Genomic DNA, 23,595 nt, shown 5'->3' with positions numbered 1-23,595 from the left:
ATAACACTTGCCTGGATGAAAGCAGCTCCAACACTCAAAGCTTGGTTCAAGGTGACTCACTACCATTTTCTCAAAGGTAATTAGGAGTGGATAATAAACACTGATCTTACCAGTGATACGAACAAATTTTTAAAAATCTAATTGACCTGGAGAATTTTACTTCATATCTGCCACTTGTTAGGACTCCAATAACATTTTAACAAAAAACAAATTACAGGGCTGATCATACACAAATAAATTCAGACATCATTCAGCAACTGAATTCTTCACCAATAATAATAATAATAGCTTGTCATAATTCCATCACAGACAGACACAGAGAGAGGAGGAAATGCAATTCTTAAAATTCATGCTAATTGTCTGAATGACAGCAAAAACAAAATGGGTGTTTTGTTTTTTTTAAAATACAAAAGAAGCATTAATTGGGATTCTAAAAACAAAAAGAGTATTTAAACCTGTATAGTGCATTTGGAAAGTATCATCAGGGAGTGTGAATTATGGATAACCAAAAGGAGGAACTCCTCATGCCCTGAGGCTTAGCGTTTAAAATAACCAACTGAAGAAAAGCAATTAATCGCAACTTTTGAATGTCAACAAAAACAAAATCCTAATTGGAATCTATGCAACTTAAACATGTCTGTGTTTATAAAGTTTATTTCATAACCATTATCCTGATGGCTGGGCCTATCATAATATAGTACACAGCAGTTCAGCTGTGACTTACTGGCAATGACTTACTGGCAAACCCGTTGTCGCAGTCCTTTCTTCCCTTTTCTTCGTAGCTGGACTCAATGAGATTGTCGGACTGTTGGGTGATCTTGCCATCCTAATGCCCATTTCAAGTTTCTGTTTGTCTCTTAGATCTGCAAGCCAGTTTGACCTTTGAGGAGAGCCATTTTCTTTGTCCACTATTGTGGTTCGCTGCCTGCAGTGGATTCTGCAGAAAGAAGAAGCTTCCAGGTCTAGACTAGGCAAAGAGCTTGCCAGAGGGTGGTTTTCCCCAGTATTACAGTCACACCTTTTCACCGCTTTATCTATTGTATCTTCAATAGATGAGTTTTCCCTACTCTGCTCCTTTAAGCAGCAGATAGCAAATTTACATCTTTTAGAAAGGGGACTGACTTCTGCTACAATGTTGTTGTCTTCATTTTTACTTTTGGTCATTACTGATCCACCACTGGTGTCCAATCTCCTTTTAGCTTTCCTCTCGAAAACCTGGTTGTTTACAGCTTCCGAGGCATTGTTTGACGGACTTCCTTCAACAAGGGCCAGCACACTCCTTGGTGAAGTGTTGGGGGTATCAGAGAGAGAGGCCGGAGTGCTGGGGCTCTTAACAATCCATTTCTTGATTGACATTTTCCCGGAGGTAGACTTTGGAGAAGTAGAACTTGTTTGAACTAGCTGACGTGGTGTACAATTATTGCCCAAGGACCTTTGAGTCACAGAGGTGGGTGTACTGGAAGAGCCTCCATTGACATGAGGGGTACATGCACCTTGTTGTGGTGTTGGTAGATTTGGGCCTTCTATCACTGATGTTTTTGGAGGAGTATCCTGTATTGGCTGAACCGTAGCATCTGTTCAAAACAAGGTAATAAGACTTATTAAATTCAAAACTTCAAAAGTAATAAAGAAACTGCAAATTAAGGTTGCTAATCCAGAAACTCTGCAAACAGCATTGTCATGCTATCAGGAAAGTATTTGGAATGTACCTGTAAGGTACATAAACATCCAGCATATTCCTACAATTTTGTGTCTGCAAAGTTTGTCGTCACCAGTACAATAATTCATCACAAAACTCCAATTTGCTTGAAAAGACTTACTTTATGCAGTTCTATGTTCATACTCGCTGCAGAGCACAAGATGGAAAATTGCAACTAGCAGTCCCAACTGCAGGGAGATCAGTTGACACATGATTTATGCCTGTTCAGCTGACCATGTCCAACACTTGCCTCTCCATTATGGCAAATAGTCAACTAAGCATATTGCAATCAAGACTGGAAGTTTAAGTGACAAGTAGCTACGTGACTGACACCCTCAAGCTTATCATCATTATGGTGCTTAATAGCCAATGAAGATATTTAATAGCAGAAAAATGAATATACCAGCATATTTTCTGAATTAAAAACATACAAAATTGGAAAAGTACAGCTGGCCAGATGGCATTTGAAGGAGAAAGATAGGTTAAGAATTTGGAACAATACTACTTTTTCTAAAGGCTCACTGCTAAAACATTAACCTAGTTTTTCTTTCATTTGACCTGCTGCTTGTTACAAACAACTTCTATTTTTTTTAGAAGTTTGACAATATTGCTCTTGTTTAGCATAATTTGCCCAAGAAGGAAGTATATTTCAATATTATTTGATTATGTTTGAGGTTGGTGAGTTACATTCAGTAGCTCTGTAGTAATGTATACATACAGTTCAAATCATGCCATCACTGTTAGTGCACAGCTCCAGGGTCCCAGATTCGATTCCCAGCTTGGGTCACTGTCTGTGTGGAGTCTGCAGGTTCTCCCCGTGTCTGCATGGGTTTCCTCCGGGTGCTCCGGTTTCCTCCCACAGTCCAAAGATATGCAGGTTAGGTGGCTTGGTCATGCTAAATTGCCCTCAGTGTCCAAAAAGGTTGGTGGGGTTACTGGGATAGGGTGGAGGTTTGGGCTTAAATAGGGTGCTCTTTCCAAGGGCTGGTTCAGACTCGATGGACCAAATGGCCTCCTTCTGCACTGTAAATCTGTGCTAACCGGAACTTCTGTGATAACTGTACACAAGACCGCCTTAAGGCCATGTGTTACGAGACAGTGTTACCTTTCTCCAAATGCTTCTTCTGGCATGCAGTTCCCACCAAATCAGACCTCGGCACATCCATTTTTCGATTGAGACGCCAGATTCGAACAGTATTATCATCGGAACAAGTGGCAATCTAAAAGAGAAGATGGAAATAAAGTTAGGACTCCAAAATCACAAATGCTTGTGGTTTTGTGGTGTATAGATTTACAGGAGGGGCTCTTATTTATATAGCTGAGAGCCTACCTTCATTTATTTTTAAAAATAAATTTAGAGTATCCAATTATTTTTTTTCCCAATTAAGGGGCAATTTAGCGTGGCCAATCCACCTAACCTGCACATCTTTGGGTTGTGGGGGTGAAACCCACGCAGACATGGGGAGAACATGCAAACTCCACACGGACAGTGACCCAGGGCTGGGATTTGAACCACATGCCACCCTGAGAGCCTACCTTCATGCAGTTTAGTCATTTTAGCTTTTAGAGTGGACATCATTTTGGGTCTTTGGATGATTTAAATTTAAAAAAAAAGCCCCTTAACCGATAAAGCAAAATTATAAAATCACCCAAAATAATTGTTTCTTTAAAGACTACATTAGAGATGTGGTCTTACAAGACTTGCTAACTCAGATGTAATTCGAATACTCTTGGGAGTTTAGTCGAATTGTACACATCAAGATTCTTATTTTGGTGTGGCAAGATTTAGTTATTCACGTAGCTTTAGTGAAATTTTGTAGAATCGCTTGGCTTAAATACCACCCCCTACTGGCTCAAATGCGAGTTGACCAACTTACAGTTGTAAAGTCAACCAACCAACAGGACATTGCAAAGTTTTTAAAAAATAATGTTTTACATATTTGATGGAAACAAAATAAATCTTCAATTTTCAAAGTAAATAATCAGGTTAATGAATTGGCTCCAATCTGTTGCCCCAGATGTTTCAATTCGGCAGAATTTGCTTGGGCAAGATCAATGGGCACAGTTGCGCATTGAAAAGAGACTTTGTTCGACAATCTAGAACAAACAAGGTTCACACTGTAGCAAAATTGCCAGTCATATAGTACCAGGGTTCAATCACAAGCACACACACTGACCTTTGAGAAGTCTGAAGGGCACCAGGACACACAGGTCACCTCTTGAGAGTGCCCATGGAGCACTGCTGGAGGACAATGAGGATCAGAGACCTGAAATAACAATGAGGATTAAATTGATTTTTCCGAAAGCAAGATAATTTAACAAATCAAACATTTATCTATTGCACTACAGCATCATGTTTAGCTTGATTAGGCCTCTTCAAATGCAATTATAAATCCCATATCGTATTCAGGTAGCGAAAGTCAAAGCGGGACAACTTCTAATGAGTGCTGCAATTCAGACTCAAATTATTATTGTGAAGTTTCAATGTGCATTCAGTCATGGCAACTAAATGCTTCAGATACAACCCAGTCTAGACTGGAATGTTGCCAAAAAGACTCCAGGAGTGCTTCGAGATCATATGGTACAGTTTTTGGCTCATTAATGTAACCTAAATTGCAAGTGATAAGATGACAGAATGTCAACTCGAAGCTCAAACATCCCTCCATCTAAAGAGGATAGGCTCATATGTCAGCCTGCCTCGATCAAGTTCACCCATTTTCACCCCCCCCCCCCCCCGCCCCCCACTCCACTCCACCCAGGCTGAGTACTTAGTCCCCTACTATACGCCCGATCCACACACACGACTGTGTGGCAAAATTCAGCTCCGACTCCCGTCTACATGTTTGCTGGTGACATAACTGTAATGGGTCGGATCTCAAACAACGAGTCAGAGTATAGGAAGGAGATAGAGAACCCAGTGTTGTGGTGTAACGCCAACAATCTCTTCCTCAACATCAGCAAAAATAAAGAGCTGGTCACCAACTTCAGGAAGCAAAGTATCGCACATACTCCTGTCTGCATCAATGGTGCCGAAGTAGAGATGGTTGACAGCTTTAGATTCCTAGGTACACATCACCAACAATATGCCCTGTTTCATCCACGTCGACACTACGACCAAGAAAGCACAACAGCTCCTGTACTTCCTTAGGAAACCAAGGAAATTCGGCATGTCCACATTGACTGTTACCAATTTTTACAAATGTACCGTAGAAAGCCTCCTATCTGGCTGCATCACAGCCTGGTATGGTAACTGCTCGGCCCGCAAGAAACGAGAGTCATGAACACAGCCCGGTCCATCACACAAACCCGCCTCCCATCCATTGACTGACTACACCTCCTGCTGCCTTGGGAAAGCGGGCAGCATAATCAAAGACCTTCTCTTGCGACTTCTTCCATCAGGCAGGAGATACAAAAATCTGAGAACATGCACTAACAGATTCAAAAACAGCTTCATCACCGCTGTTATCGGACTTCTGAATGATCCTCCTATGGACTGAATTGATATTTGTACGCATCTTCTCTACTGTTGTGACACTATACTCCGTATGCTTCACCCGATGTCTATGTATTTATCGTATGTTTTTCATGTATGGAACAATCTGCCTGGACTGTGTGCAGAGCAATGTTTTTCACTGTACCTCGGTACGCGTGACAATAAATCCAAACTATCCATCCGCACAGGATATCACAGAACAGTTTGGAGTCAGAGCCTAAATTTTGTGGAGAAAAAGGTTCCGCTCTTTCAATTTAATCTGGAACAGCACAACTGAATGGACGCAGTTGTAGCGAGTTAATCATTCAGCAGTATCTCCTCTTCCTTTTCTGAAGGAAATGACTCATGCGGTGGTGTAGTGCAGTAAACAGCTCCATGAAACCTTCACTGACGCAAAATAGTGAAGTTAACCTATTCAATTACAAAGGTGTCACAGCCAAGATGAATCCCGTTTTCATTTAATCTACCTGGAATAACTTTCCAGCAGAATGTACTAGCCAATTTTTCTGCATCAGTTGGATCAGCTGACACATTAGAGAAGAGCGATTAGGTGGGTGCCTCCTGGTTCATATGGGTCAGATTTTCACTTCCCAATGAAGTACCAGAAAAGGCCTGAAGGTGCTGGTTAAGTCGACTCCTGCACAATACAGAAACAACAGCTGTGATTTCAACACGGAGCCAAGCCACATTGTTGAAGACTGAAATTAATTGTGTTCTTTGACGGCCGCAGGAAGATAGCTGAAAATGAAATAGGTATTGATTTAGAAGACTCGCTGCTCAAACAGTGAATTTTGAGCTGGAGGAAGTCATTTCAGAGGAGTTAACCCCCATAAATCTCTCTTCCCCTTCTCAGTCTTTCGAAGAAACAATCACAGGAAGATTCCTAACCTCCTACACCAGTTCTGCAGGCTTTCAATTTCCTGCGATGAGTCACCCTCCATTTCAGCAATGACGCAGATGTGACAGCTAACAGATTGGCTGTGACAATGAAATCAAACATGAAAAATCTAACCGGGGAGAAAAAAAAAAATGTAGATTTACAGTGAGACTGAGCTGGGCACAAAATAGATTTAATGAGACACTGGAACAAATTAAACCAAAACCCAGAAGTTGAACTTGGGCAATAATAATTTCGCAAAGTAAAAATATGCTAATACTTAAAACACCAAAAATCAAACATTTAATTTAGATTCTGAACTAAATGCAATCCAGCCCAGGCTTATGCAGAAAAAGCATTGCGCTGGTCAAGGAGACACAGCCCAAGTGAGTGAGACACAAACAGAGTGAGAATTTGGTAATTTGGTGCAGTGAGGTAATTGGGAAAGGTAAGTGGTTAATCTAATTGGGCTGTTTTTCAGTTAAAAGTGCAGTGTAGATTAGTGTCTGATTGGCTGAAGCTGCCCCCACCCTAATTGCTGAGAGGCAGTGATCTGGCAGTCACCGGAGGCCTGTTAAGGGGCACAAAGGTACACATTGTATTCTTCTCTTTGAAGTTTTAGTGTGAGTCATCCTAAAGTCTGTATAATTGACAGACAGAAAGCGCACTTAGTAAGCATTGCGCTGGTCAAGGAGACACAGCCTGAGTGAGTGAAAGAGACACAGACAGAGTGAGAATTTGGTAATTTGGTGCAGTGAGGTAATTCGGTGAAGAGTGGGAGAATGTGCTTTTTCCCGACTGTTTTGTTCTCTCTCTTTCTTCGGGCCTAATTTTGGGAGCCATTCGGAGGAGGAGGAGCAGTCTCAGTGTATAAAAACCTAACGGTAACTTCCTGTTTTCCAGTTTCCCCCCCCCAAAAAGTGACATCAGAGGGAAGCTGTGATCTGATTGGCTGATAGCAAATCTGCCCCAAATTTAAAAAAAAACACCGCTAAACTCGTAAACTTAAATTCAACTAATTAATTAATTAGTGATGGCTGGTCAGGTGGTGTGCTTGAGCTGCTTGATGTGGGAGTTGGCAGATCCCAGTGCGAGCTGCAGCGACCACATCTGCCATAAGTGTTGGCTGCTCGAAGAGCTACAGCTCAGAGTTGATGAGCTGGAGTCTGAGCTTCAAACACTGAGGCACATCCAGGAGGGGGAGACTTACCTGGACACTGTTTCAGGAGGCAGCCACACCTGTCAGAGTAAGTAGTTTAAATCCTGCCAGTGGCCAGGGACAGCAGGGTGTGACTGCAAGTCAGGCAGGTAAAGGGTACCAGCAGTCAGGAACTCAGGAGCCTCAGCCCTTGACCCTGTCCAACAGGTATGAGGCACTTGCTCCCTGTGTGGATGGCGAACAGGGCTGCAGGAAGGATGAGTCAGCTGACCAAGGCACCATGGTTCAGCAGGCCATTCAAGGGGAGGGAGCAAATAGACAAGTTGTAGTTGTAGGGGATTCTATTATCAGGGGAATAGATAGTATCCTTTGTGAGCAGGATAAAGAGTCCCGCATGGTATGTTGCCTGGGGTGCTAGGGTGCGGGACATCTCTGACCGGCTTGAAAGGATACTGGAGAGGGAGGATCCAGTTGTTGTGGTCCATGTCGGTACCAACAACATAGGCAAGTCTAGAAAAGAGGACCTGTTTCGAGATTATAAAGAGCTAGGATTCAAATTAAAAAACAGGTCCTCAAGAGTCATAATCTCCAGATTACTGCCCGAGCCACGTGCAAATTGGCATAGGGAGGAAAGAATAAGGGAAGTTAACACGTGGCTGAAAGAGTGGTGTGGGAAAGAGGGGTTCCTTTTCATGGGACACTGGCATCAGTTTTGGGACAGGGGGGACCTCTACTGTTGGGATGGTCTCCACCTGAACCGAGCTAGGACCAGTGTTCTGGCGAAAAGAGTAAATAGGGTGGTCAATAGGACTTTAAACTAGAGATTGGGGGGGGGGGGGGGGGGAGTCAGGGAACCAAGAGGTGAAGTAATCAGTGGGAAGCGTAGCTGCTTAGGAATACAAAAAAGCACGAAAAGACAAAACTCCGGAGAGGTTACGATAGTCCCCATCCCACAAAATATGACAGTGTATGGAAAGGCTCAGTAAACCAAGGTCCACCACACTAAGAAAACAAAAAGGGACGGTCAATAGAGAATTAAAGGTGCTATATTTAAATGCGCGTAGTGTCCGGAACAAGGTAGATGAGCTTGTGGCCCAGATTGTGACTGGCAGGTATGATGTGGTAGGCATCACAGACGTGGTTGCAGGGCGGTTCAGGACTGGCATTTAAACATCCAGGGATTCACAACCTATCGAAAAGACAGAGAGGTGGGCAGAGGGGGCGGGGTTGCCTTGTTAATTAGGAATGAAATTAAATCAATAGCACTAAATGACATAGGGTCAGATGATGTGGAGTCTCTGTGGGTAGAGTTGAGTAACCACAAAGGCAAAAAAACCATAATGGGAGTTATGTATAGACCTCCTAACAGTGGTCAGGACCAGGGGCTCAAAATGCACCACGAAATAGAAAATGCATGTCAGAAAGGCAAGGTCACAGTGATCATGGGGGACTTCAATATGCAGGTGGACTGGGTAAATAATGCTGCCAGTGGACCCAAGGAAAGGGAATTCATTGAATGTTTACAGGAGGCCTTTTTGGAACAGCTTGTGATGGAGCCCACGAGGGAACAGGCCATTCTGGACTTAGTGTTATGTAATGAGCCAGACTTGATTAAAGATCTTAAAGTAACGGAGCACTTAGGAGGCAGTGATCATAATATGGTAGAATTCAATCTCCAATTTGAAAGAAAGAAGGTAGAATCAGATGTAAAGGTGTTACAGTTAAATAAAGGTAACTACAGGGGCATGAGGGAGGAACTGACGAAAATCGACTGGGAGCAGAGCCCAGTGGGAAAGACAGTAGAACAGCAATGGCAGGAGTTTCTGGGAGTAATTGAGGACACAGTACAGAGGTTCATCCCAAAGAAAAGAAAGGTTATCAGAGGGGGGATTAGGCAGCCATGGCTGACAAAGGAAGTTAGGGAATGCATCAAAGCAAAAGAGAAAGCCTATAATGTGGCAAAGAGTAGTGGGAAGTCAGAAGATTGGGAAGGCTACAAAAACAAACAGAGGATAACAAAGAGAGAAATAAGGAAAGAGAGGATCAATTATGAAGGTAGGCTAGCCAGCAACATTAGGAATGACAGTAAAAGTTTCTTTAAATACATTAAAAACAAACGGGAGGCAAAAGTAGACATTGGGCCGCTCCAAAATGACACTGGTAATCTAGTGATGGGAGACAAGGAAATAGCAGAGGATCTAAATAAGTACTTTGCGTCAGTCTTCACAGTAGAAGACATGAGTAATATCCCAACAATTCAGGAGAGTCAGGGGGCAGAGTTAGATATGGTAGCCATCACAAAGGAGAAAGTGCTAGAGAAACTAAGAGGTCTAAAAATTGATAAATCTCCGGGCCCAGATGGGCTACATCCTAGAGTTCTAAAGGAGATAGCTGAAGAAATAGTGGAGGCGTTAGGTATGATCTTTCAAAAGTCACTGGAGTCAGGGAAAGTCCCAGAGGATTGGAAAATCGCTGTTGTAACCCCCCTGTTCAAGAAGGGAACAAGGAAAAAGATGGAAAATTATAGGCCAATTAGCCTAACCTCGTTTGTTGGCAAGATTCTAGAATCCATTGTTCAGGATGAGATTTCTAAATTCTTGGAAGTGCAGGGTCGGATTAGGACAAGTCAGCATGGATTTAGTAAGGGGAGGTCGTGCCTGACAAACCTGTTAGAGTTCTTTGACGAGATAACAAATAGGTTAGACCAAGGAGAGCCAATGGATGTTATCTATCTTGACTTCCAAAAGGCCTTTGATAAGGTGCCTCACGGGAGACTGCTGAGTAAAATAAGGGCCCATGGTATTCGAGGCAAGGTACTAACATGGATTGACAATTGGCTGTCAGGCAGAAGGCAGAGAGTTGGGATAAAAGGTTCTTTTTCGGAATGGCAACCGGTGACGAGTGGTGTCCCGCAGGGTTCAGTGTTGGGGCCACAGCTGTTCTCTTTATATATTAACGATCTAGATGACGGGACTGGGGGCATTCTGGCTAAGTTTGCCTATGATACAAAGATAGGTGGAGGGGCAGGTAGTATGGAGGAGGTGGGGAGGCTGCAGAAAGATTTAGACAGTTTAGGAGTGGTCCAAAAAATGGCTGATGAAATTCAACGTGGGCAAGTGCGAGGTCTTGCACTTTGGAAAAAAAGAATAGAGGCATGGACTATTTTCTAAATGGTGACAAAATTCATAATGCTGAAGTGCAAAGGGACTTGGGAGTCCTAGTCCATGATTCTCTAAAGGTAAACTTGCAGGTTGAGTCCGTAATTAAGAAAGCAAATGCAATGTTGTCATTTATCTCAAGAGGCTTGGAATATAAAAGCAGGGATGTACTTCTGAAGCTTTATAAAGCATTAGTTAGGCCCCATTTGGAATACTGTGAGCAATGTTGGGCCCCCCACCTCAGGAAGGACATACTGGCAACTGGCACTGGAGCGGGTCCAGCGGAGATTCACACGGATGATCCCAGGAATGGTAGGCCTAACATACGATGAACGTCTGAGGATCCTGGGATTATATTCATTGGAGTTTAGGAGGTTGAGGGGAGATCTAATATGGGCAACATGGTAGCATTGTGGATAGCACAATTGCTTCACAGCTCCAGGGTCCCAGGTTCGATTCCCCGCTGGGTCACTGTCTGTGCGGAGTCTGCACATCCTCCAGTGTGTGCGTGGGTTTCCTCCGGGTGCTCTGGTTTCCTCCCACAGTCCAAAGATGTGCAGGTTAGGTGGATTGGCCATGATAAATTGCCCTTCGTGTCCAAAATTGCCCTTAGTGTTGGGTGGGGTTACTGGGTTATGGGGATAGGGTGGAGGTGTTGACCTTGGGTAGGGTGCAGACTCAATGGGCCGAATGGCCTCCTTCTGCACTGTATTTTCTATGATAATAGAAACTTACAAGATAATGAATGGCTTAGATAGGGTGGACGTAAGGAAGTTGTTTCCATTAGCAGGGGAGACTAGGACCCGGGGGTACAGCCTTAGAATAAAAGGGAGTCACTTTAGAACAGAGATGAGGAGAAATTTCTTCAGCCAGAGAGTGGCGGGCCTGTGGAATTCATTGCCACAGAGGGCGGTGGAGGCCGGGTCGTTGAGTGTCTTTAAGACAGAAGTTGATAAATTCTTGATTTCTTGAGGAATTAAGGGCTATGGAGAGAGAGCGGGTAAATGGAGTTGAAATCAGCCATGATTGAATGGTGGAGTGGACTCGATGGGCCGAATGGCCTTACTTCCACTACTATGTCTTATGGTCTTAAAAATAATAGGGGAGAAAAAGACTGCTCTCATAGCCCGAATTCTAATAATATAATCAATTAAGTACCCATGCAGGTAGTGGCTCACAGTGCTATCTATCCTTGAGGAACTTGAATTCATTTCTCCCCCAATGAGTCTGTCAAATCTGACATTGTAATAATTCATCCAATTCACACCAACTGGACCATCGTGGCCAGTTCTGGACACACATTTCAGGTAGGATGTGAAGGCCTTAGCTTTAAATTGATGTTCTATGTCCCCTCGTGCTAGACATCACCATCCGAGGAAGGCGGCTCTCACTGTCCACCCTGTCCAATCCTCTGATCATCTTGTATGCCTCAATTAAGTCTCCTCTTAACCTTCTTCTCTCTAACAAAAACAGCCTCAATTCCCTCAGCTCAAGAATGTTACAATTGCGGACAATTAGGACATTACGCACGAGAATGTCAAGCCCCCCTGAAACAGCAACTGAATCAGCCCACAAATGCCCCCCGAACCAGCAAAGACACCAACAGCCCCGACCCCCCCACCCAGGGAACCATACCCAAGGGAACAATGCACCAGAGCCTGCTCCACCTTATGTGCCCCAGGGGTCATGTTACAACTGTGGGCAGTCAGGATATTTCGCCCGAGATTGCAGGAGACCCTCACCAGCTAGACTAGCCCCCAGATATGAAAGAGAACACCACCCACAGCAGCTACATGGTCCCAGCTGCCCCATGCAAACTGTGAGCGCTTACCCACCACTTCTCCTGGTAGGGATACCTCAGTAAGGCCACTTCATTTTTGTTTCACTCCTCCTTCCTCTCTTCTTCGGCCACACTACACTACCTCCATATGCTAGTTACACCCCAGTCCAAATGTGATTTACGATGTCCTTTCTGATGAAACCTGCAGCATGTTTGTTCAATGTTTGTTCGTTAATGTGATTGTTAAGTGTTGTGTGTAAACTCAAAAGTTTTCACAACCCCACGTCACCACTCCTTTAAACCCCCCCGGCTGTTAAAGGTAAAAGTTTGTCCCAGACAATAGTTCAGAGGAACTAGTCTGTCGGCAGACAACAATCATAACTACTCTCCTGATTGAGGGCACAGAAAAGGTTTAAAAGAATGGTTCCAGGGATGAGACTAAATTTCTGAGGACAAATTGGAGAAGCTGGGACTGTTCTCCTCAGAGAAGAGAGCTCAGAGTAGAAAGTGAGGATCAGGGGACACTGCTTTGAAGTGAACGGAAAAGAACCAGAGATGACATGTGGAAAAACATTTTTAATACAGCCAATAGATAGGATCTCGAAGCACTTCCTGAGAGCATGGTTCAAGCATGGCTTCCAAAAGAGGCTTGGATAACTATTTGAAGAGAAAAGATTTGAAAAATAAGCATTTTAGGTGCAGTAGAGGGAATTCTATCAAACCGTTTGGCAAAATGAACTTGCACATAGAGGAAAACAGACTATTGAAGAGGCAGAAATGTACTACTTTTACATGGCAAACAACTGGGCTTGAGGTTGCCGTAACTCAATACATTTCATTTGCTTCCAGTCTAACTGTACCACGCTTGAGAAAAGAGGGGAGACACCTGGAGTGCTCTTTGAATCAGACTGAAGAGTGTAGTGTTACTAAGCATTTTGGCTTGCTGCACCCGTTTCCACTTCTAACTGCACAACAGTCACTCACCTTCCAGATATAGGCGTTATGGTCAGTGGATCCACTGAGGAGGAATTGATCATCCAAACTAAGATTGGCCTTAATATAGAAGGTGGAGTTCTGGTGACCAGTGAAGGTTTCCACTACATAAAACATAGAACACCAATCATTAAAAAGGAGGACAAAATAAATTCCATGAATTATGATTTGACCTGCTTGGGCAACTTAGCATCAGATTGGAGTCTTAAATTATTGGAAATTTAAAAAACATGCAGAGTAGGTAAAGCAGCTCAATAATAATAATCTTTATTGTCACAAGTAGACTTACATTAACGCTGCAATGAAGTTACCGTGAAATGCCCCTAGTCGCCACATTCCGGCACCTGTTCAGGGAGAATTCAGAATGTCCAATTCACCTAACAGCAAGTCTTTTGGGACTAGTGGGAGGAAACCGGAGCACCTGGAGGAAACCTACGCAGACACGGGGAGAACGTGCAGACTCCGCACAGACAGTGACCCAAGCTGGGAATCGAACTTGGGACCCTGGTGCTATGAAGCAACACGCTAACCACTGTGCTACTGTGCCAGCTATAATGCTACTAATGTATTTATTTATATTCCCCATGAGTTCACATTCTTCCCCAATGGTAGAAAACCTTCAATTATCACCTTGACTGCAGCCCTGAATTTGATAAATGGCACGTCCCATTAAGGCTAAACCATAATATCAATGTAAGCAGTCAATAATAGATAGTGGAGGAAACTACAGTGCAGGAGTGCTTGAGATGCACCCATATTTCCGCACACAACTATGTTCTAATCTCACATGGTGCAGTCAAGGCAAATTAAACTTTTCATAGGGAATGCAGCTTACAAAACAGAAGTCCTTCACTCCGGGAAGAACATTGCAAACGTTAGTGTTGTCAGCTAAAGACCTGAAATAAATCTCCAACTCATTCCCTCAACCAGCTGGTATTAAATGTAGGGAGACTTTAGGAAAGGAAAGTAAAAAGAAAAAACACATCCTGTAGACTTTACCTCAAGTTCCAACAACTCAGTTATCACTTTAGAAAGGGGTTTTGCCTGCTGATCAAGTAAGGCAGATGGACATAAAACCTTCACTTAAACAGATTACCTTGTGATTTATCTCAATGCTGCATGTGGGACTTTACTTTAAGTTAGCTGACTGCTACATTTCCTTACATTACAGCTGGCAACACTTAATAAAGCAGTTTGGAACACAGAGATCATGAAATGTGCTGTCTAAATGGAATGCCTTTTCTTTGTATTCAGATGACAACTTTCATCTTGGCATGCAGCTGTTTCACTTTGCATCAACACAAGAATGGTGTACAAAAGGTCAGTGCCCGAACAGAGTTCTGAATGCATTCGAGATTTTAAAAATATTCTTTCATGGGATGCAGGCATTGTTGGCTCGGCCAGCATTTATTTTCAATCCCAAATTGCCCTTGTAAAGGTGATGGAGAGCTGCTTGAATTGCAGTCCATGTGGTGCAGGGTAGACCCTCCGTGCTATCGAAGAAAATTCCAGGATTTTGACCCAGCAACGATGATTATAATTCCAAGTCAGGATGGTGTGTAAAAGCTTGGAGGAGGTGGTGTTCCCGTGTATCCTTCTAGATTGTAGAGTTTGCGAGTATGGAAGGTGCTATCGAAGGAGCCTTGGTGAGTTGCTGAAGTATAGCTTGTCGGTGATAACACACTGCTGCAGTGTGGAGGGTGAATGAGTGGATGGGGCTCCAATCATGTGGGCTACTTTGTCTTAGATGGTGACAAACCCCTTCAGTGTTGTTGGAGCTGCGCTCACCGAGGCAAGTGGAAAATATTCTATTACACTCCTGACTTGTTGCCTCTGTGGAGGCCCCCCCTCGGAGACGGATCCTCCCCCCCACCAGGACAGCCCCCGCAGCCAGAACTCCAAGGTCCCGCCAGGTGGGACCATGCATAACCCATGCCGCACTCGGCCCGTCGAGCGTGGAGAATCGCCGGGGGGGGGGCACTTTCAATGGCCCCCGACCGGCGCAGCGGCAAATCGGCGGCGCGATTCTTGCGCCCCGCCCCCGCTGATTCTCCGACCCGGGATCGGCGAATCCAGGCCACTATTACGGAGACTAGCTCTTCATTCCAGATTTAATTGAATTTTAATTCCACCAGCTGTCATGCTGGGATTTGAATCAATGTCCCCAGAGCATTAGCCTGGGCCACTGGAATGCTAGTCCAATGATATTGCTATTATGCCACCACAGCTTAATGAGGCATGGTGAAAATGTCTCAACTCACCCTCTATTTCAAAGTCAGTTTGGCCCAGACTCCAAATTTATATTAAGTTTTTAACTTTGTGCCAACATTGGAGGTTAAATACCACTTGTTCTACTCTGAGGCACGTATTCATCAGAACTTTTAAGTAATCGCATCTACACATCAAAAATAATCTAGTTTTAATTTTTAAGAGAAAAAAAGGACAGTAGAGCAATTAACAATATGCTTCCCAAGTAAATGAAAAAATGTCCTCTCTTTAACACAAGTGTAACAGACAAGCCATCCCTTACTCACCTGGCACGGTTTTCAGGCCAGTCATATTATACATGTAAATGTTATCATCAGTGCAGTTCGCAAAAAGATTGGAGCCTTTTGAGTCCAAGACAAGACTGGAATATCCTACAAGTGAAAGGATTGAAATGCCTTAATTATTTTACGGTATTGTTTAACAATCTATTTTGTGCATTGCCAGAAACTAAATGTACTTACAACTGAATCAACTATTGCTTACACAATGCAAATAAGTAGCTCAAAACAGGCCTTAGTCAAACTGCAGTCTATATTTAAAAAAAAATATTCAGACCAGAACTCAATAGTTTTAAATATTCAATATTTCATGACATTAATTACTTCAATATTTTACCTCTGCAGGACTTGCTTCCTGCCACTGCTATTTGAATCAAAATAGGCCATGCACCATTTCCCCTGCTCCTTCAGGGGAATAATGCTGCATTCAAGAGCAGATTCCTAACCACATATCAATGAATCCTCACCCTCTCCCAAGTTGCACTGACAGTAAAAGTATATATACCGAGCTTCCGTGCACTGGTTCCTGGATAAGGGAAGGACTGGACTGGCACAGGATCTTGGTGATGAAGGGTGTAGTTCTTCCTCAAATCCCACACTTTGATGACGCTGGAAGATAAACATAACCCATTTTTAATGTGACAGACATTGCATAAATACCCTGAAGAAATGTCAGCCTTGGTTTAGTGATCGCGCCCTCATTCACGTTTAAGACCCAAATCAGCATTTGAAGGTTGTAATCTAAAATGATACTTCATTGCAGTCCTGAAGGTGCTGTCCTTCAAACGAGACATTAAACCCAACATCCTCTTGGGTCCCACAGCATTATTTCAACCTTTATCCTTCAACAAACATCACTACAACAGATACAAAAGCAAATAATGCAGATGCTGGAAAAACTCAGCAACTGAAGCATGGTTGCTCTTTCTACAGATGCTGCCCAACCTACGAGGTTTTCCCAGTTTTTCTTATACCCACTAAAATAGGTGGTTAGGTCATTGATCCAATTGGTGTTTAGACTTGCCTCCTCCAAGCAGAGATTATGGAATCCCTCCCCCACAGAACCATTCTCCCCCCCCCCCCCACCCCTCCAAATGTGCAGAGCAATGTGGAGCGAACCCCTCCTCCAGCCCAACCCACACTTGAGCAGAAATGCACCAAATGTCTGACCTCCCCACTGAACAGTGCCGAGGATGTTTGGAGCCAACCTATCCCCCACTCCACACTGGCATTTATCTGATCTAAGTCCAGGCAGCTAAGGGGAGCACCTCTCCATAGACCCAATGCCAACGGTTTCCCCCCCCACCCCCCAACCACTACGTTTGTGAGCAAATCCTAACTCACCCACCCCAGCATCTTTTAGCTGACTAGAACTGATCTCTTGAGAATTCATTCACCCAACTTCGACTTCCCCCTCCTCCTCTTTGGCATTCTGCATCCACTCATCCCCTTTCTTGGTCCATTCCTTTTTCTCTATCCTCATACACTGAAATCTGCATTTCACTGACTAGAATATTAAGTAGCATAGTAAAATAGAGAGAAGAGGAGAGTAACAAGGCTTCCTCAGGTTTTTAACTAAAGGCCACAATTTTCAGCAAAGCTTTGGCGTAAATTTTGAATCATAATGGAAATGGGAGGAGCGAAGTGCTTGTGCAGGGGCAGACGAAGAGGTGGGGAGAGTGCATAAAAGAGAGAACACAAACCAAGGAAGATGCAGAGAGAAATCATGATTCATTAAACATCATAAATCTAGAAGACAACCATTTTAAATAAGTTAACAGGGCTGTAGCCACCTAAAATGGCTGATTCCCTATTAATTTGGCCAAAACCCGATTTAAAATGGCTCACTGAAAAGGCTGATGGGAAAAGCAGCCAACAGGACACAAACGGACAGCTGCAGACAGAATAGCATATTCGGCTCTGGGGAAGTCGGCCCAGATCGATACTCAAGACCATTAGCAGCACATCAACCCAGACATCTGCAGTTTAATCGGCTATCCCCGGGAACAATTGCAACATATTAGCAATTGAATGCCGGGCCAGACCTGTCGGCGCCTGCAGTGGCCGAAACAAAGACAGGTGAACGACCACCCCCCGAGAATTAGAACTAATAAAACTAAGGCTAATAAGAGCAACATTTTGGCGACTCCGCCGGGACCCGACATGGAAGTGGAAAACCACTCCGGGAGAACCTCAACAATTTGAATAGAATCCAATCGGAAACAAAAACAAAAAAAACCCACAAGTGTTCAAGCGGTTCTGGTTAATAATTCACAATTCGGAAGTGTGTGTATTCATGCGTAACTAACAGGGCTATAAGGTAAAACTGATAGATTTTGTTGCGTCAAAACTGTCGGAAGTCTGTATTTTCGGAAATTAGCGCAAGCCGTACCCGCATCTACGACACCACCTTAGCCCCCTGTTCCAAATTTGAACGTAACGAGCAGATAAGAGAGATGGCCATGCAGGCAATGCAGCGCCTCATGAACCCCGAAGAATTTGTGGTCGCACCGATCAGCAGCGTTAGAGTGGGACAGTGTCCCATTTGGAATATGGAAATTCGCAAATTTCTGCAGGGCAAAGGTTGGCCCGTGTGGAGCGGTTTCTGTAATAACGATGACTCAGGTTCTGGAAGTATAGGGCATACTTGGTGGGAGAACATGAGTGAAATCCAGAAGAAAAGCTTAGCGAAAGCGCGCAAGCCCATGCCAATCATGTCCTGCATGGCACAATTGCGAGGCACAGAGGAGGCCGTCAGGACGCTCCGAAAAGAAATAGAAGGCATACATCGTATGAGTAAAATCGATGTATGCGAGATGGAGAAAGAGAACCTGGAATTGAAAAGGCAGTTAGAAGCCAAGGACGAAGAGGTGGCTGACGCCAAACGGGGTCACCAGTCTTGTCTGGCGCATTTAAGCAGTTTTCAATCCCAGTATGAGAAGGCATATCAGGACACGCAGCGTGCCATCCTGGTTAAGAAAGAGACGGAGAAGCAGGTGGTGACACTACAGAAGCAATGTAGTGACCTCAAGGCAGCCTTGAGAGCACTCCACGCTGCAACCACGGAACAAAGGCAGAGTACTTTAGACCATGCAAAGTGCCGAAAGCAAATTACAGACCTGCAAGCAATGCTTTCTGTCCAAAAGGGATTCCAAGACACCTTTGGGGAAAGTTTGGACCAGGAAGACGGCCCTGATTGGGAAGAATTGCAAGAGACAGCGCAGAGATATGTTCAGGGAGCATGTGCGCAGGGAAAACCCCAAAGGAGGAGAGCACCCCCACCCCCCACACAGCAGGTAATACAGGCTCCCATGAACCCTGTAACAACCCACCACACCGCCACAGCAGACGAGGCGGAAGTATTATATTCCACCCCCCCTCACAGTGACCCAATTACGGGACGCGTATGCTAAAATCGCACCGTTCCTCCCCGCTTCAGATCCACACCATTTCTTTGCCACCGTCAAACACCAGGCGACCATGTACGGCCTGGATGAGAAAGAACAGGTAAAGCTCATGGTCCTCAGCTTAGACCCATCCGTCGCAGCAGCCCTTCCCGACCCACAGAATGTAGGAGGAGGCACCCTTGCAGAAATGCATACCGCGATCCTGGATGCGATCGGGTACAACCGGGGCGATCCCGTAGACGGTCTAAATAAATGCAGACAGAAAAAGGTCTGAACACCCCACAGTGTTCACAGGACGCTTGTGGATTCACTTTGAAGCAGTTTTCGGAAATGTAGACCGTGCCCATTTGTCCGCAGACAATGTGGCCAAATGGACCCGCACCCTTATCTCCCATGCCACGGAAGCAGGACAGAATGCCTGTAGTAATTATGACCCCCTCGGAGGAGGCTCGTAATGAGAAGTGGGTGGTCAAAAGATTGTCCCGCATTTGGGAACAAGCGGCTCACGGTAAACCCGCAGCTAGAACCCCTGAGGAAAACCAAGCCGCCGCAGACGTGCAGGCAGTAAGAACCACTCTTCAGAACCCCGCCTGGGTAAACGAGGGAAAGAGCAGCCCCCCAGCAAAACCACAAGAATGCTACAATTGCGGACAGTTGGGACATTTTGCCAAAGAATGCAAGGCCCCTAAAAAACCACAGAGAGCCCAACAGACAGGCACTCTCAATAAGAAAAAGGCAGAGCCCATACATAGCGTTAGTGCCCAGTCCGATCAGACAGACTTGACCGGAACGGACTGACGGTGTACAGGCTCCCCCAGCTGGGTCTGCAATACCCTTTGGGATAGGTCAGGACGACCCGTAGTCGCAGCAAAGGATAGGGGACAGCCGATCTAACTTCTCTGGGACACAGGAGGGTCCCGCACAACCTTAAATTCCTCCACCCTTGGTAAGGACACGTGGCCCACCACAGCCACTATCACCCTCAGCGGCTTCACAGGCCACTCACAACAGGGACATATCACAAGCCCTGTACCCATCCAGATCGGGACCATTAGTACAAAACACCCCGTAGTGTTAGTCGACCTGCCCCCAACAGCAGAGCACATTTTGGGGATCGACTTCATGAACTCTCATCACCTCTCTTTCGATCCAGTCAACCAGTGTGTCTGGAAGATGGCGAAATCCGCTAGAGCCCCCGCAACACTCAATATAGGGGATTATATGAACAAAATTAGCGCAGTAGGCGAGTTTTGGTTCAACCCCAGCACACTCAGCACGGACCGACAGGTTAGGGCAGTCCTGCAAAAGAACAGGGCAGCATTTGCAACCCACAAACACGACTGTGGACGGATGACCGGTTCCGTACAAATAACCGGACCGGACCCAAGACCCCCAAAACAGTACAGATTTCCCCTAGAAGCAGAGGGAGAAATCCTAAAGGTCATAGAAAGCTTATTAGAGCAGGGCGTCCTAAGATCGGTAGCCTCAACTAATAATGCCCCGATTTGGCCAGTAAGGAAACCCGACGGATCATGGCATTTGACCATTGATTATCGGAAACTCAATAAAGTCACCCCCGGAGCAGCCCCCACCGTTGCAACAAGTCCCAAGACCATGCTCAAACAGGGACTCCTTGCCCGATATTTCACGGTTTTGGACGTCAGTAATGGGTTCTGGTCCATTCCATTGGCAAAGGCGTGCCAGTATAAATTTGCCTTCACTTTCAGAGCACAGCAGTACACGTGGACATGCCTGCCACAAGGCTTCCACAACTCCCCCTCCATTTTCCACCGACAGCTGGCAAATGGACTAGCAAAATTTTCTCGCCCCGAATGTCTGGTACAGTATGTAGACGATCTACTACTGCAGACAGACACAAAGGAAGAGCACATTGAGCTTCTGTCCGAACTCCTGGAATAATTACATTCCATTGGCTGTAAAGTAAACCCCAAAAAGGCCCAGATATTGGAAGAAAAAGTGGTATATTTGGGTACAATTATCACACACGGCAAACGCGAGATCGAGCACAAAAGAACTGACTCAATCGCTAAATTGCCCCTTCCCCAACACGTTTCAGCCCTCCGGTCATTTTTAGGACTGGTTGGCTACTGCCGAAACCACATTGACGGTTTCGCCAGCAAGGCAGCGCCCCTCTCAGACCTCCTAAAGAAAGGAACCCCCTGGGAATGGCTTCCGCAGCATACGGATGCTGTGGAATCATTAAAACAGGCACTCATAGTTGCCCCCGCACTACAAGTTCCCGACCCGCTTTCCCCTTACGCCAGAGGTAGCGACCACAGACTGCACCCTTTCAGCCATGCTCCTGCAGGAACGGCACGACCAGCTAAAACCCGTGGCTTATGCCTCCCGGATTTTAGATGCTGTGGAGCAGGGATTCTCAGCCTGTGAGAGGCACCTGCTCGCAGTTTTCTGGGCAGTCCAGTACTTTTCATACATTACCGGACTGAACCCCATCACCATTTTGACCGAGCACACCCCCACCCAACTTTTACTGGACGGACGACTTAAGGACGGTACCGTCAGCCAAATCCGCGCTGCTCGGTGGACCCTTCTCTTACAAGGACGGGACATCACAGTAAAACGGACAAAGACTCACACATACTTAGCGGACAATCTACAGTACCCCAGAACCCCCCATGAGTGTGAAATCATCTCGCCCCACCATAATACAGGCCCTTTTATAGCTAAAACACCCCCCAGAAAACTAGCCACTCCATCTCAGAACCCCCCTCACCCGGACACGTGTGACCCCATTAGGATTTATGTGGATGGATCGTCCACAGTCCTGGATGGGCAACGCATAACAGGTTGTGGGATTTATGTGGAGGACGCGCAGGGACGCGCCCGCGAGGAAATCGCATTAAAATTACCCGGACACTTAGGCGCGCAGGCAGCAGAGCTTGCGGCCATCGCTTACATTGTGGAGCACCCAGACTCCTTCCCCAGCCCAGCAGACATATATTCAGACAGTCTATACGTGTGCAACAGCCTCACTGAATTTCTGCCCCTCTGGGAAACGAGAGGATTTGTTTCCGCGGATGGGAAACCCCTCCCCTCAGCCCCATTACTCCGCCATGTTCTGAAAAAAGCCCAGAACAGGACTTTTGGCATTATAAAAGTCCGCAGCCACCATCGTTCCTCCCCCCCTGGAAATGTAAAAGCCGACGCACTGGCTAAGGCAGGATCCAGGCATGGGTATTTTTGGAAGCCCCCCCCGAGAGCGCCCCAGTGAGTGCAGTTCAGGTCGCGCAGACTAGGATCGAAGATCTAGTAGAAGCCCAGAAGCAGGATAGCACTCTCACTGAAATCGTGAAAGGGAAGTTTCCAGCCTCATACGAGAGGTACAGAAATACAATAACCACACATGACGGTGTGGTGCTAAAGGACACCCTTTACATAGTTCCTGAGCAGGATAGGAATCAAATGATCTGTTTATTCCATGATGGTCATGGACACCAGGGAATCGAACCCACCTCAAACAGCTTTGTTGGTGGCCTAATCTCAAAGAGGATGTATCCCATTACATTGAGAATTGCCTCATGTGCGCTCAGAACAACCCAAATAGATATGCCAAAAAAGGCACATCTCAGCCACATCCGACCCGTTAACGGCCCCTGGACTAACCTCCAGATCGATTTTATAGGTCCATTGCCCCCTTGCAGGAATGGCTATAAATATGTTCTAGTGGTCATAGACACTTTTACAAAGTGGGTGGAAGCATTTCCAGCCCGCACCAACACCGCGAAAACCACAGCCAAAATCCTAACCCACCACATCTTTACAAGATGGGGACTCCCCCGCAGTATTGAATCGGACCAAGGTTCTCACTTTACGGGACGGGTCATGCAGAACGTCCTCACGATATTTGGCATAACCCAAAAATTTCACATTGCGTACCACCCTCAGTCGAGTGGTATAGTGGAGCGCATGAATCGGACCCTAAAAACCACCCTTAGGAAAATGGTCCAGCAGAATAACACCACTTGGGATTCGGTCCTCCCCTTTGCGCTGATGTTTTTGCGTAACACTGTTTCCACCTCCACAGGTTTCACCCCACACACCCTCATGACCGGACGCCCCATGAAAGGGACAGAGTACTTGTTGGGTTTAGACCTGACCAGCCCTGAAGTTACGGCCCTCACCCATGAGAAAGCCGTTGAACAATTACTCGCAAATATAAAAACGGCTCAGGTAGCAGCCGCTGTTAAACTGGGCACTAAAAGAAAACAGAGCAAGGCCTGTTTTGATAAGGCAGTACATGCAACAGAGTATAATATAGGACAACAAGTGATGTCTGTGTATAACCCCAGCACATTTCGGTCTCCGAAATACTCGGGTCCGTACTCCAATATGGATAAAGTAAGCCCATCGGTATATAAAATCAAATACCAAAATGGCAAGACTGCGTGGTTTCACATAAACCAGCTAACGGTTTATGGAGCACAGTCAAACCACGCCCACC

The 23,595-nt window shown here is 45.4% G+C and overlaps 1 protein-coding gene across 2 annotated transcripts in view; it reads right to left on the bottom strand.

Moving 5' to 3' along the window:
• Positions 1 to 23,595, bottom strand: part of dtl (denticleless E3 ubiquitin protein ligase homolog (Drosophila)) — a 58,812-nt gene that overhangs the window by 9,252 nt on the left and 25,965 nt on the right. Inside the window, exons 9-14 of one of the 2 annotated variants that reach the window (XM_072508639.1) lie at positions 16,211 to 16,314; positions 15,694 to 15,798; positions 13,151 to 13,263; positions 3,877 to 3,966; positions 2,805 to 2,919; positions 725 to 1,574 (exon numbers count right to left, since the gene is read on the bottom strand). In XM_072508639.1, the coding sequence (XP_072364740.1) occupies positions 725 to 1,574; positions 2,805 to 2,919; positions 3,877 to 3,966; positions 13,151 to 13,263; positions 15,694 to 15,798; positions 16,211 to 16,314 (1,377 nt within the window). The remainder of the gene's footprint in view (positions 1 to 724; positions 1,575 to 2,804; positions 2,920 to 3,876; positions 3,967 to 13,150; positions 13,264 to 15,693; positions 15,799 to 16,210; positions 16,315 to 23,595) is intronic. The other variant, XM_072508649.1, reaches the window with a different exon arrangement.

Source organism: Scyliorhinus torazame, chromosome 1 (assembly GCF_047496885.1).
Source record: "Scyliorhinus torazame isolate Kashiwa2021f chromosome 1, sScyTor2.1, whole genome shotgun sequence".
Classification (NCBI taxonomy): Eukaryota; Metazoa; Chordata; class Chondrichthyes; order Carcharhiniformes; family Scyliorhinidae; genus Scyliorhinus; species Scyliorhinus torazame.
This window is presented reverse-complemented; position numbering and strand designations above follow the sequence as displayed.